The sequence below is a fragment of the Galeopterus variegatus genome, unplaced genomic scaffold (genome assembly GCF_000696425.1).
Source record: "Galeopterus variegatus unplaced genomic scaffold, G_variegatus-3.0.2 Scaffold61, whole genome shotgun sequence".
Taxonomy (NCBI): domain Eukaryota; kingdom Metazoa; phylum Chordata; class Mammalia; order Dermoptera; family Cynocephalidae; genus Galeopterus; species Galeopterus variegatus.
In genome coordinates this window covers 519,459-534,747 of record NW_007726172.1, presented here as the reverse complement: position 1 = coordinate 534,747, position 15,289 = coordinate 519,459, and the positions used below count along the sequence as shown (strand labels likewise).

General features: G+C 34.2%; 1 protein-coding gene across 1 annotated transcript in view; it reads right to left on the bottom strand.

Moving 5' to 3' along the window:
* ZC2HC1A (zinc finger, C2HC-type containing 1A) overlaps positions 1–15,289 on the bottom strand; it is a 43,377-nt gene that overhangs the window by 11,996 nt on the left and 16,092 nt on the right. Inside the window, exons 6-7 of the mRNA XM_008576310.1 lie at positions 7,644–7,743; positions 6,895–6,994 (exon numbers count right to left, since the gene is read on the bottom strand). Coding sequence (XP_008574532.1) covers positions 6,895–6,994; positions 7,644–7,743 — 200 coding nt within the window. The remainder of the gene's footprint in view (positions 1–6,894; positions 6,995–7,643; positions 7,744–15,289) is intronic.

Below are 15,289 nucleotides of genomic sequence, written 5' to 3'. Positions count from 1 at the left end.
ATGATACAAACACCCAAGAATACATATACATAATTTTACCATATCAATAAAATTGTTCAAAATATATCCAGAGAAAAATTAGTATCAACAACAGCTGCCATATTAAATGTCTGTTATTTATTTTTAGTAACATTTTGAATGTTAAGACCCATTCTTAAGAGATTGGGAAGAATCATCATCTTGACTGGTACTTAAAAAACATGTTGCCCCAGTCTCACACACTCAACACATTTTTCTTCCTGGCCAGGGTCTGAATGTTACCCTTATTCTATTCTGGAATCTGTCTGCTACGGCTCCAATAATAAAAGGGTTAGTTTTGGAAATGCACTTAATCTATCTCACTGCCAGTCAGTGTTTCTTTGAGATTTGCTTCAGAGGGTATAGACTATAGCAGTGCAAAGAAAAATCGTTCAGGGCACAAAGTCTTCCTTCTAGAATTTATCTCTACTTAAAATTAACAGGCTGTTGCTAGTATCTTAAAACCTTCTTCCATCTTTATTTTATTATATATCTAGTTAAATTTATTATTACTTTTCATAATACCCAGTAAGCACAATGTTGTAGTAGGCATTGGTTTAAAAGTTAACTAAGTTAACTCTTTTTAATAATATACTTTTCAACTTAAACAAGTAAATTAATTAATTAGGCTCTATATTCATCATTTGAAACAAGAGCTAGAGTTGGTATTGAGGCCCAATTAGAAAACCTCATGCTGTAGTTTCAAAATGACTGCCACTGCCAAACTTCTCAGTCAGGTAGGTCAGAATCGAGAGGAGGTATTTGGCAGTGTCATAATCCTTTCGCTGTTTCATGTGGAATTTATAACCATCTAACAAAAAGATTAAGGATCCCTAGATTGAATGTGTTCAAAGATCTTCATTTTTCTGGCTTTTTAATACTAACTCATCATCTACTTGACTAAAAGATAATATAGCAATATTATATGATAAATATGATAATTTTTCCCATACTCTTCTTTTTAAAACTACTACTCTTTAAAGGCAGGCTTCATAAAAACAATTGTTAAAGGTGACTGCTATTTAAATCCTCTAAAAACTAATATTTAATGGAATAAAGTGTATGATCTAAAACCAACTTTATTTAGGACAATAGAAATGTTCACCAAAAATCAAAATGTTTTAAATCCTAAAGGATTATTTAGTATTTTTGAGCTTAAAAATTATTAAGCTTTTTTTTTTAAGTACAGGAAGGTAAAAGTTATAGTATTCTGTTATATAAAGCCTTTAAGGAAATATCTGAAAAAGATTAACCAAACTGAGTTACAAATACTTACTTGTAAATGGGTAATAACTCATGTCTTTTGACGGCACTGTCTGATTTTGTATCACTGTCATACAACCTTTGCACATTTCTTCCAGTTCGAAGTGGAGGGCCTAATTTGTCCATCTTACTATTAAAATATATAAAGGTGTACCCATAAGGAGATTGCTATTGTTTGTTTCTTTATATAAAGAGTTTTTCTTGAAAAAGACAAAGTGATTCATCAGAAATCCATCCCCCAAAAGCCCTGAATTATCTGACTGCCAGAGTGAGAAGTAATGTCAAAAAGAATCCTCAGAGTTCATACAATGTCCACTATCAGATCTGAAAACTCTGACTCTGCAGGCTACCCTGATAGTTTTGATGCACATCCAAACAAATGCCACATTCATACATGGTAGGGCAACAGAATCAATGAAGAAACTTAGGAAGGACAACAACTGTTTCAAAGAAAATTTGTGAAGGTAGAAGTAAAGTGCAAGTTCTTATTCACAAATAATGTAACTTTTCTCCTTCTCTGAATTCATAGAATCTTCCTCTTTTTTCTTCATTATTTTATGATTTTCCCTGTCTTTTAAAATTTACATCTGTGTACCATCTGGCTTTCTAACAAAACATGAGTTTATTTCACCCTCCTATAATCTTGTGCAATCTTCTCTCCAAGATCAGATACAAAAGCCTTCTTTTTTTTTTTTCCTTTTTATCTTTTTTTACTGACCGGCAACGGGATCGCAACCCTCGGTGCTGCACCCGCACCGCGCTCAGCCAGTGAGCGGGAACCGGTCTCCACATGGGATCCGAACCCTCGGCGGGAGCGCCGCCGCACTCCCAAGCTGCGCACTCTCCAGTGCGCCACCGGGCCAGCCCAACATGAGTTTATTTCTGAAATTTACTTAGAGAAAAGCAAAATGTGACCCTAGGTGAAAAAAAATGGGTGGCAATTCTAAAAATGACATGTAAAAATGTTAAGTGACCGTGTCATTTGAAGTTTTCTATTTTTCTTTTTTTTAACCAAAAGTAGAAAGAATCTCCATCTAGAGGACAATAGGACAAACTGCAGGTTTATAGGTTTTTTTCTCGTTTTACATAAACCAAATAATCAAATCATATATACCATCATCAACCAATTCATAGTAGAGAGCAGGGAAAATTAAATTATGAAAACTATTTCAAGTGAATACTGAATTACACATCACTGCTTATTAACTTAAAGTATACTTTTTTTAAGGATGTGTGTTTGCTCATTCATTTTTCCACTCATTTACTAATTCAATAAACCCTGAACACCTACTATGTCTCAGGCACTGTGCTACATTCTGGGGAAATAAAACAGACCCAATGCTTCTTCGTATGGAGCTTAGAGCCTAAAAAGAATCTGTTCATCTTTCTAGATTATAAAGGTATCTGAGGAGGGACACATTATATACATTTTTATGCTCTTTCAGTAGCCTATACACAGCAGGCATTTTGTTTTAAAAATTGACATTAATACTCTGTAGGTGACAGTGTTTACATTAGGATTTAAAATATAAAAAACTGCCTTCATTTTATCTACATATATCATAATTCCTAAAATAATTAAGACTAAAATTTGATTTTTTTTCAATATGTGAAAAATTACTAGAAAATTCACCTATTTGAAATTTTAATCAGATTTTTCTTTGAATCATTAACAATTATCAAAGCATTATTGTTCCAAACAGTATTTATCTTACAAAAGGCAGCTATGAATTTGCGAATAAGAAATAAAATATCTTTCTCAGAAAAAAGTTACTTAAATTAAAATTTAGAAAATTTTAAACTACATTTTAAAAACATATTCCTCTAATATAAGTATTTGAATCTTACCTGTGAAACAACAAAGTTCAATTTGAGAAAGGAGATGTGTAGAATGCAATAAAAATCTAAAGGGTAATTATTTAATGGAAATATTATATATTTTATATATATGAGAAAATTGCCAATATTTTCAGATTCTGAAAACCTAACTGAAAGGCCAAAATAAGCTACATATCAATAGCGATTGGAATTTACTGGAATCTCTGAAATTTGGTATTTTAGCTATAGTTTCCAAAGAGGATTAGTACCATATACCTGTGTTATAAAATTCAAATCAGTTTGTGTGTGTGTGTGTGTGTGTGTGTGTGTGTGTGTGTGTGTGCGCGCGCACGCGCGCGCGTGCGCATGCACAATTCAAAGGCCTATTTTAAATCAGGAATAGGTTGACACTGTTTCAAAACGTTCATAACTGAATAAACATTTTAAGAAATATTTGGCAACAATATCTACCTATTCCTGATTCAAAATAAACTTTAACCTAGGAAAGGTCTTGTTTACTTTTAATACCATGAGAGTGAATTCACTTAGGAAATATGTCATTCAGTCTGGCTTACTGCATCAAACATACTAGAGTGAGATATAATAAAAAGATGATTTCTGAAAACACACTGGGAGATAGATTTACCAGGTGGTATTTTGTGTCTTCGTAAACCTCTGTAGTTATGATGCTCTGAGGCATTAAATGTTTTAAAATGTATTATACCTCTACTTTTGATCCTAAATTCATCAGTACTACAAAGATAATTTAGTATCACAATTCCATGGCAAAGTTAGTTTCCTAATTCAATAGCTTCGATCACTGTTAATCACGTAAGAAGCCAAGCTCTGCATTTCCAGGTTGTTTTAGGCATTGCTAGATCAATAACAAAACACAATTTATAAAAATCTAAATAATGCACAGTGGTTGTGGCGACTGCCATGGCATCAAGTCACTTTTGTGACAGCCAAGGCTATGATAATGGCTTTGGTGGGCCACCCACGCAGAAATGGTGTTTTTTGCATGCTCTCTTGGGTGGAGGAGGCTGCCTTCAGCTCCTGCCTAGGACCCTGGGCATGCTCTCTTTCCTGCTTCCAGGCAGAGGGGGCACTGCCCTTGGCTCCTTCCTAGGACCCTGGGCATTGTTGTTTTGCCTGCTTCTGGGCTAACCCGATGTCTTAATTCCATCTACACTCAATCCTGAATCATCTGTGTAAGTGAAAATAATGGTTGCCATACAAACGTCAAGTAATTCTTCCACTTGTACCAGGAACATAATTCTATGATGTGCTACTAGGTTTACAAATAAGGGATTTAATTTATTAATTCATTATTTTTTCCCTCATTCACCAAAAATTTATTGTGTGCCTATATGTCCATTGTTCTGTTAGATTTTGCAGTTATATTTGTCAGCAAGGCAGACAGTCTCTGCCACCATGGGGCTGACTATCTAGCGAGGGAAACAAACAAATCATTACCTTAACAATTCTAAAAGAGGAATGAACTCTTCCACTAAATAGATAGCTGTGATTAGTTCTAATTTAATATGGTCATACAGTAATGTTCCAGTTAACACAGTAATATATTGGTCAGAAGTGAACACCACCACTCTTTCTAGTAGTTGGAAACCCTCCTTTTACACGTAGTAAACTTTATATAGAATCAACAATCAGAATTTGAACAGATATGACTGACAGTTTAACATGATGTGGAACAACCAAAAATTTTTAATCTACCTGGCATTATAAATACTGCACAACTCACAAAATTACTGTTCTCAAAATCTTTGCTTGTTAGTAAAAAGCATATTTTCCCTTAGGGATAATATAAATATTGGTCAGATTTTCTCAGATGAGTTGACAAGGTATAAGCAGAGTCACTGAATGTCATCAGAGTATGACAGGGAGAGATATACCCAAAGTCATATAGCTATTTAGTGGCACAGTTGTATGCAGAAGAAGCCTAACTCCAAGGTCAGTGCCCCTTTTCATTATATCAGCCGGCTTCACATGCCTATTTAAGAATAGAGTATTGTCAGTACTACTTAATATTACCAACTGATAAAATTATCAGTATGATAGGAGAGGTACTAAAAAATATTGGCTTTCAATTCATAATCAACTGTAAATGAAACTATAAACAACACTATAAACAAATACTATAACCTGGGATATGGTTTAAAAAAGGCTTTTTTTAATGGTAAAAAATTGCTATGTCTATACTTCACTTAAATTTCCAATGAATCAACACAGTAAAGAAGAAAAAAAAAAAATCAAATCAGTTTTTTACCACTGGAAGATGAGAACCTTTTACTTTTCAACTACCTTCCTACTGATAACCTGTCTCTTTCTTACAGATAGGCCGTCTCTTTTTGGAAGCACAACAATATTAAAAAAACATTCAACTCAACAGATCTTGTTAATTGATTTTTCTTTTTCTACAATGATAATTACATTAAACTCCTTTTGGGTCATGCACTTTCTAGGTAGTCTGAGTTGGGAAACAAAAGGCAGTTACTCTCACTTGATAGACACCCTTGTATATATTTCCCACATAAAAACCAAAATTAATGTGAGCCACAAATAATCAATACTTGAGAATAATGTCTGCTATATTTCCTTAATCAATTGTATCCTTAATATTTAAAGATATGGGCATATGCCTTCATTCTAATGGCCCTGTGGCAATCCCTTAATTTTCTGGTTTATCAAAACAGAAGAGAAATTATGTTTCTAAAAACAGGTGCACTTATATTAAAATCTCTAGGATTACCAATATTTTTTCTCATATTAAATAGATTGTTGAGAGTTTAATTATGATACTTTATTAAAAGCCATGTATATAAAACTATAGAAAGTATAAAAAAATAAATAAAAGGAAAAGAATAACCCACTATTAATATTTCAGCATATTTTGTCTTTTTGTCTACACATATTTTTATAATTTCCATCATACTACACGAGTTTGTATCCTACATTATTCTCATTATAGCCGAATCACCTTATTAAAACTTATAAATATTTATGGTTGCAAAGGATCCCTTTTTAAATTTTCGTACTTTACTATTCAAACAAAAATAGACATTGGATGATTTTTATTTTTTTATGTTATAATAAAAACATGTGAAGTAAGTCCACTGTTTAGAACCAAATAGACCCCAATTTGTATCTTGCTTCTATTAAGAGCTATGTGGCTTTGGGCCGAGCCCGTGGCACACTCGGGAGGGTACGGCGCTGGGAGCGTGGCAGCGCTCCCGCTGCGGGTTCGGATCCTATATAGGGATGACCGGTGCGCTCACAGCGCTCACAGCGCTCACTGGCTGAGTGCAGTGTGGCCAGTCTCAAAAAGGACAAAAAAAAAAAAAAGAGCTATGTGGCTTTGAGCAAATTACTTTGCTTCTCTGATCCTCTTTTTCTATGGGGGTAAGGTGGTTTTAATAAAAATATATGCAAAATGTCTAGCACAGTGCCTGATACATAGTGCTTAATAAACTATGGTTTTTATAAAAAAGTCCATATTTCAAATTATTTCCTTAGACTAGGTTCCCAGAAGTAAAATTATTCAATAAAAAATATGAATATTTTTAAGGCTTTTGATAAATGACATTAGATTATTTTCCAAAATAATTGTACTAATTTAGATCCTCAACAGCAGTGTGTTAATGATCACAAATATGTTAAAAGACAAATGAATTTAGAAAATGAAGCTTAATGAGAAAGCCAATTACCTAAACAAAATAAAACATTAATATCATTTAAATATATACCACTAATAAATTAAATTCAATGTAGACTTACCCTGCATGAGGGGCTGCAATTGCTTTATGAGAAGGAGATAAGGTCTGGAGTTTGCTCCCCGAAGAGCTGCTAACTGAAGACACTTTACCTGAAGTCACACCTTATAATAAAAAAGGCATTAGTTTTCAACAACACTCTGAAAAAGAAAAATTCACACAAAACAGAGCATCTGACAAGGAAAACACTGCTTTCATTATACTCTTTGTGGCCATAAATCAAACAAGTCACCAACTAAGGAAATTAAGAAAAAGAAAAAAAAATTTCCAGGAAACAACATATAGCATCCTCAATTTCTTTCTTACAATATACATACAAATGAAAGTACACTTCAGTGGTCAATATCTTTTTCAAACCATTAAATATCTGTGTATTAAGAATAATTGTCAAGTTAAGAAATGTATGAGGAACTAATAAGGTAGAAAGGAGGGAAAAACACTGGTCAAAGAAGAAAAAACTTGGCCAACTGTTCTGAACAGATAATACATCAAAACAAAAAAGGAAAGACATTTAATCTAAAAAAAAAAAAAAAAAAAAAAAAAAAATTTAAAAAAAAAAAAAAAAAAAAAAAAAAAAATCTAAAGTAAAAGCTATTGAAAGCTACTTTTAACCCAGAAATAATTACTTATCCTTCACATCTCTTCTTAATTAAATATGTATTTTAATTATCCAGAATAGACCACTATCTTGATTCTCTTCCCTACCAACAATGTCTTTTTTAAAAAATCAAATTATTTTATAGATCTCATTACCTACAACACTTTTGCTAGTGCCGCTTGGTTGTGGTAACCGTGAAGATCCTGATGACATGGTTCCAGGAGAATTTGACTTCTTAAGTACAGGTGGCTTATACTAAAATAATGAAAATAAAATATTTTATCAATGTCACTTTTTGATTATGGATTGTAAACTAGTAATTAAAAAGCTCCTATTCCCTGGGTATAGAATTTCAGTTTTACAAGATGAAAAGAGTTATGGAGATAGATGGTGGTGATAGTTGCATTATACAACATTATGAATGTATCTAATACCACTGAATTATACACTTAAAAATGGTCAAGATGGTAAATTTTATGTTATGTGTATTTTACCATGATAAAAAAAAAAAACCGGAAACATGCTCACATCCTCTTAATGAACAATCTTTTAATTAGCTATTGAATTACCTAAATTGAGAAAGTGTAAATTAAAATATGTCACCTCAGAGACAGGTTTTACAAAATATGCTCCCTCTCAAAACTGGTATACTAAAAGTTTGGCTCAGATGTTCTACTGCTAAAATAAACTAAGAACAACTTTTCCCGGTTCATAGAACCAAACAAAACCAAAATGATCTAATGAAAGAATTTTCTCCAATGTTAGGATTTTAAATGCCAAACAAACATTAGTAGAAAAAGTTAGAAACATCCAATGTTGTGAACTTGGTGATGCAACTTTAAAGGTCAAGATTTTTACATGTTCCTAGGTGTGGTTTTATATTTCGTGTATATAATCCAACTATATTTCCTACTGATAAAAATTCATAAGATTACCTATTAGACCTGAGAAGTTTTACAATAGCTGCCTTGTGGATTTCCCCAATGTGAAGAGAAGGAGCTAATTCTTGCTTCACAATCCTCACCAAATGACATTAGGTAAATGGAATATGTGAGTTGATATAAGATTGGGTATTTCAGCTTACCTTGTTTATTTTTATTTTTTCTCTACTCCCTCTACTCCCTAGAGGGATATTTTACTGTCTGTTTTTAAGCCAAATTTTGCTCAGTTCACTGAATACAAAAATATCTCATCAATCACCTGCTCCAATAAAAAGAAATGAACTTGCCCAACCTTATACCCCAACTTAATAACAGAGCAACAATTTAAAACTCATGCCACCTTAGTTCTATAGCCCACTACTTCAACCATAACGTGATAACTATACTTGCGTGTGTGTTTGGGAGTTAGCCCAATGAATTATTTAGCTTGCTTAGGACTTTATGTGAAAAATACTAATTTTAAAAATTCAAATAATATTTTATAAGCAATAATCAGTATAAAATTTAAGCTGCACTACTACCAAAAACAGCTAGATAAAAACCAATTTTGAAGTCAAATATTATAACCCTTCAAATTCATATGTAAACTTTTTAAAAATTAAATCTTGATAAAGGGTCACAAAAAGAAAGTGATGTACACATTTTGTATTATTGTGCCAGAAATGAAAATCTCTTGATAAAGAGGAAATCAAAGCCTTTACTAAACGTCTGTCAAATGAACAAATGACTAGGAGATTTACAAAGATGAACCACATAAAGATACTGTTTCTTTAAAAACCTAAGAGGTGTTTCTGGTCTAAAAGGGCATCTGGTTAGTACCAGTCTCTCCTACTGAAAAACGAGTGAATACATTAGAAAAGACTTTAAAATTAACATTGGTAGGGGAAACAAGACCTAACAAAGACTTGTTGAACTATCAGAATATGTCTACTAAAAACATAATCAATAAAATTAGATTAGGAAACAGGACTGGTGACCTATTCATATTGTGTTAACAACAAAAAAAAAGCAAAAATGCATTAAAAAAGGGTGCCAGTGTGGTCTATTACATAGAGAGACCAAGGCTTTAGGCAGGGTACAGGCAGAAAGGGTCCTGGTAGCAGTACACAGTGGGGACTACAGGTTTTTATGCACATACTAGAAATTATGATTAACTTAATGGCTTACAAATATTCTTTTTAAAAAGGAGAATATTTCTTTCAAAAGGTGCTTTGATTTTCCCCTCTCTAGATTAGGCCTCCCACTGTTCAATTCGAAATAATTTTGTCAGGTTTTCTAAGATTTTCAGAACCTAGCCCAACCTTATCTATATCCTATAATACTTCCTATTTCTATCAAGAACAACTAGTCAGCTTAGTTCCTTACTGAATGCCTCTTGTTTAAAATATATTCACCTGCCCCTCAATGTCTTGCTGTTCCCCTGACCTAGATAATCTGACTCCTTCCTTTCTCAGCTGTACTCTATCTATCCTACAACACCCAGCTGAAATTCTACCAGTATGAAAAAGAACTTCAGGACGAGTCTATCAATCAACAATTTTGTATAAAGTCATTTTAGTGATCAGAAAAAAGTCACTTTATTTTAAAAATTATATTCAATACATATTTATTTTATTCGTTAAATAATTCTTTGTTAGTTATTAGTGTGTTTTTATACTGATCACAAATCTAACAAATTTACTTAGTAAAATATTCACATTTACAAAGACTACTGAAATTGAAAAAATTTTAAAGAACATGGAGGACATCAATTTCTGATAAAATGGTAGAATAGACTAGACAAACCCTAAAACTAAAACCTAAAATGCAGAGAAATATGCACAGTATAAAAAATCATTGTGAAAGCACTGAATGTCAGATGAGAGGAAAAGGAATTGCCAGGCCAAACCAAGTGAGACTGTAATAACAGCCTGACGATCATATGGATTTGCTGTATAAATTTGCTTATTAGGCTGGTCAAGCAAACTAAAGACAATAATTCAATTTCAAGTGTTTCCAGACTGATAGTATTCTTAGATACCTGGAAGGAACAAGCATAGACCTTCTCTGGAAGAAGGCATGTCATATGAATAAGTCATCATGTACAATTTTTTAAGGGTAACAAGCAGCAAATATCAGTAATAATCATGGACGTAAGAATATAAGGAACCATGAATGAGAGAGCAGCAACAGAGCCATAAAGATAAACTGATAACACAATTATCAGACACATACTACAAGACAATTATGCATATTACACTTAAAGAAATAAAAGACAGGAACTGGCTATTAGCACAGTGGGTTAAGAGAATGGTGCTGCTGGTCAAGGGTTCAGATCCTGTACTGGCCAGCCACCAAAAAACCAAAAAATAAATAAAAGACAACATTGAAAATATTAACAGGAAATTGGAAACTATAAAAAGTAGGAAATCGGAAAAATAGCCAACCTCAAGGAATTAAAATACAAATTCAATGGTGGAAGAGTATTATACCCTGTAATCCTACAGATAACAATGAGGATTTTTTAAAATGATTTTCAGAGAATAGAAACCATGGAAAACCCACAACTATAGCTTTACTGCCTACTAAGAACCACCCCATACACAAAAGAAATAACTTTACAAAAGAACAAAATAGAATCCAGGTTTGTATAATATGAGGGGTTTCAAAAAGTTCATGGAAAGATTCATATTATATTATCTTTCAATTCTATTTTTCCACAAACTTTTGAAGTACCCTCATATTATCTACCACATCCAGTTTTCAAACAAAAGTTACTAGCAAAGAAGCAGAAAGTATGCCCCATATTCAGCAAAACGAGAGTCAAAAGAAACTAACGCCAAGTGGTCACAGGTGTTATATTTAGCAGTTAAGAACTTCAGAACAGTTATTATAAGTGTCTTCAAAAAGTAAAGAAATATACACACAAGAATTAAAGAAAAATATGGTATCAGTGAATGAACAGATATGGAATCTCAACAGGGAAATGAAGGCAAAATACAGGTATTTTCAGATAACCCAAAAAAAAAAAAAAATTCATTGCCAGCAGATCTGCACTATCAGAAGGCTCAAGAAACTTCAGGCTAAAGCAAAATGACAAAAGATGGCAAGTTAGATTTACAAGAAGGAATGAACAGGTCTGGAAATAGTAAATACAAAACACAAAGTATATGTATGTACGCATAACTATTGTGTGTACAAATGTATAAGTATGTTTATATATTTATTTTCCTAATTTCTTTAAAAAAACAGATGACTTTTAAATCAATAACTATGATGTGAGAGTGACATCATCAAGATGGAAAAATAGGAGGTCTTTAGCTTCATTATTCCCCACAGAAAGTTCATCTAGCAGACAAGAACACCTTGCTGAATATCCCCCAAATTGGAAATAAGCCCAAGTCACCTGCATGATCCAAACAATGAAATAAAAATTGCATGGAAAAGGTAAAAGAAACGTTCTTGCTTTGATCATTGCCCCTGCCCCAAGTCAGCACAGTGCTACACAGAGAGGATGCCCCAGGGACCACGGTTTCTACAGAGGGAAAAGAGAACCAGAGACAGACATTTAGCTTCCCTAGCATTCTGAAATGACTCCAAGGAAACCCATTCCAGTCTCACCTCAAATGGAACACAGGAGGAAAAGGAATAGCTAAACCACCTGGGGTCAGGTAGAAACAAAGAAAAGAGACGGAGCCCACAGAAACTAGCAAGCGGATCTTGGTGGCAGCTCTGTGTACTTGCCAACAGTGGTGCCCGATCAGAGGTTCCAGATAATAGCACAGCCCACCACAAAGCCAAGCTGGTTACTCCACAGAAGTGGAGAGAAATTCTACTTGGCTTGATTCCCTAGATTGCTAGCCTCTAGAACCAGCCTCAGACTCTACCCTGGGACGTGCCTGGAGAGGAAAATTACCAACACAGTGAATTAGAGCAAAGAGCAAGGGCTAGTTGGTGCCACACCTGGGAATTTAACAGGGTTCAGTGTGACCTCAAAGCCCACCCCAAGACCCTGCCTAGAAAGGGAGACAACCATTGCAGTAAATTACAGTAAAGAGCCAGAGCTAGTTGTGCCACACCTGGGAGTTTAACAGCACCCTGTACAAACTCAAAACCTGCACCAAGCCCCTGCATAAGCAAGGAGGAAAACCTCAACCATGCAGTTCTACTAAGCAAAGCAACTGGTCCCATCTATCCCCATCAGTGACTCCACCTAACCTTGGGGCCCCTCTTGCATCCCTGTCCAACTGCTGAACTCAAACAGCAGTACCACCTAGCCAGGCAATACAACCTGTGGCCAGGCCAAATCTGAGGCAACTGCAGTGCTCACCCAGCAGCTCAGCCTGATTGCACAGCCTAGCCAACTGCCCCACCCGAGCCAACTGCCCCAACCTAACTCAGAGCAAAGGCAGCAGCTCAGCCATCTAGAGAACCCAAAAGCAAGCTTTGCCTGCCTATAGTCATTACCAGCTGGCCCCTACACTGGCTAAATAGCAAAGGTCTATCCCTGCCAAAAAAACACCTGTAAAAGTTGGTAAAAGTGTCTGTCTCCTCAAATGCACCGATACCAACACAATGACACAGGATTACAAAGACTCAGGAAATCATGACACCTCCAAAAGAAACTAACAAAGCTTCAACAGTGCGTCCTAGAGAAAGATCTATGAAATGGCAAACAAAGAATTCAGAATAATCCTCATAAGGAAATGTCAGTGAACTAGAAGAACATATGAATAAAAGATTAAATTAAATTTGGAAGGCAATAAATGAATAAAACAAGAAGGCTGACAAAGAAATAGAAACAATAAAAAACAGAAATCCTAGAGATGAAGAATACAATTACTGAACTGAAAAATGCAACAGAAAGCATCAACAGCAAACTCAATCAAACTGAAGAATCAGTGAGCTCAAAGACAGAACATTTGAAATTATCTAATCAGAGAAGCATAAAGAAAAAAAGGATAAAAAAGAAGTTACCTATGAGAATTATGGAATAACAAAAAGAGATCTAACCTATGAATAATAGGAATTCAACATGGAGAAGAAAGAGAAAAAGGGCCAGAAAGTATATTTAAGTAAATAATGGCTGAATATTTCCCCAACCGTGGAAAGGATGCCTACATCCAGGTATAGGAAGCACAGAGGACTATAATCAAATTCAACCCAAAGAAGAATTCACCAAAATACATAATATCCAAACTATCAAAAATTAAAAACAAAGAAAAAATTCTGAGAGCAACAAGATATAAACACATCACACACAAAAGGGTCCTAATGTGACTATCAGCGGATTTCTCAGCAGAAATCTTGCAGTCCAGGAGAGAGTGGGATGATATATTCAAAGTGCTAGAGGAAAAAACCTGCCAACCAAAAATTCATGATCCAGAAAAGCTGTCTTTCCAAAATGAGAGAAATAAAAGTTTTCTGAAACAAATAAAAGCTAAGGGACTTCATCACCACCAGACTTGCCTTACAGGAACTGCTAAAGGGAGTTCTTTAAGCTGAAACAAAAGGCAGCTAATTAACATAAAAGTTACAAAAGCATAAAATTCAATGGTATAAGTAATAGAGCCATATTCAGAATTCTCTAGGACTGTAAGAGTGGTGTAAAGCAATCTTATGCTTAATTTGAGGGTTAAAAAGGCAAAAGTTTTAATAACTATTACTAAAATTGTTAAAGGATACACATTACAAAATAATGTAAATTCTGACACCAAACACATAAAATGGGAGGGGGAATAAAAGTGTAGAGTTGTTATATGTGATCAAAGTCACGTTGTTATTAGCTTGAAATAGACTGATATATGTTGAAGAAGGATGTTCTATGCAAGTGTATTAGTCTGTTTCTGTTGCTTATAACACCAGGAACTGGATAATTTATAAAGAAAATGAAATTTACTGCATACAGTTTCAGAGGCTAGGAAGTTCAAAGTTCAGGGAACGCATCTGATGAGGGTCTTGGTGGAAGCAACAGTGACCCAGGGGTCTCACATGGCAGAAAATGGAGGAATAGAGAGACAACTCCTGATGCGCTCTCCTTTTAAAGCCCTCTGAACCATGTCTCAGACCACCATTATTAAGCCATTCACTAAAGCATGGTCCTACAATCGAATCACCTCTTCAAGGTTCCGCCTTTCAATTACCATAATAGGATTTCTCACCCTCAACAGTTACAGTGGGAATTAAGCCTCAGTGAGGTTGGGGGGCATCCCATCTACAGAAGCAGGCCTCATGGTAACCACAAAGCAAAAATCTATACTACACGAACAAAACAAAAACAGAAAGCATTAAAAAAAAATGCATCAAACTACAAAGGAAGAGAAGAAGAGAGCGAGAGAGGAAAAAGGAAAGTACCTACAATAACAACCAGACAATTAACAAAATGGCAGTAGTAAGTCCTTACCTGTCAACAATTACCTTGAATGTAAATGGATTAAATTTTCCTTATTAAGACAGTATATCTTCAAGTCCCTACTAACTCGAGTCCTTTTTGAATTTTAATAATTTTAGATTTTTACTCAAATAGCCATCCAAAGTTCTTACTAATCCCTGGGAAGACATATATATCTTCCCAGGGATTATATACATATATATATATATTTTTTTCAGGTGAGAAAACTGTAGTTCAATGTCCTGTAAAGCATAAAAACAAAACTACAAATTTAAAAGATCCATTTTCAGATGAATCAGTTGTAATATCACCTTTTTCATACATGGAATCATTAGACACTACTATAAACAACTATATACCAAAAAGTATGAAAATCTGGAGGAAATGGATAAATTTCTGGACACACACAAGCTCCCAAAACTGAGCCATGAAGACGTAGAAAATCTGAACAGACCAATAACAATAAAGGAGATTGAAGCTGTTATCAGAA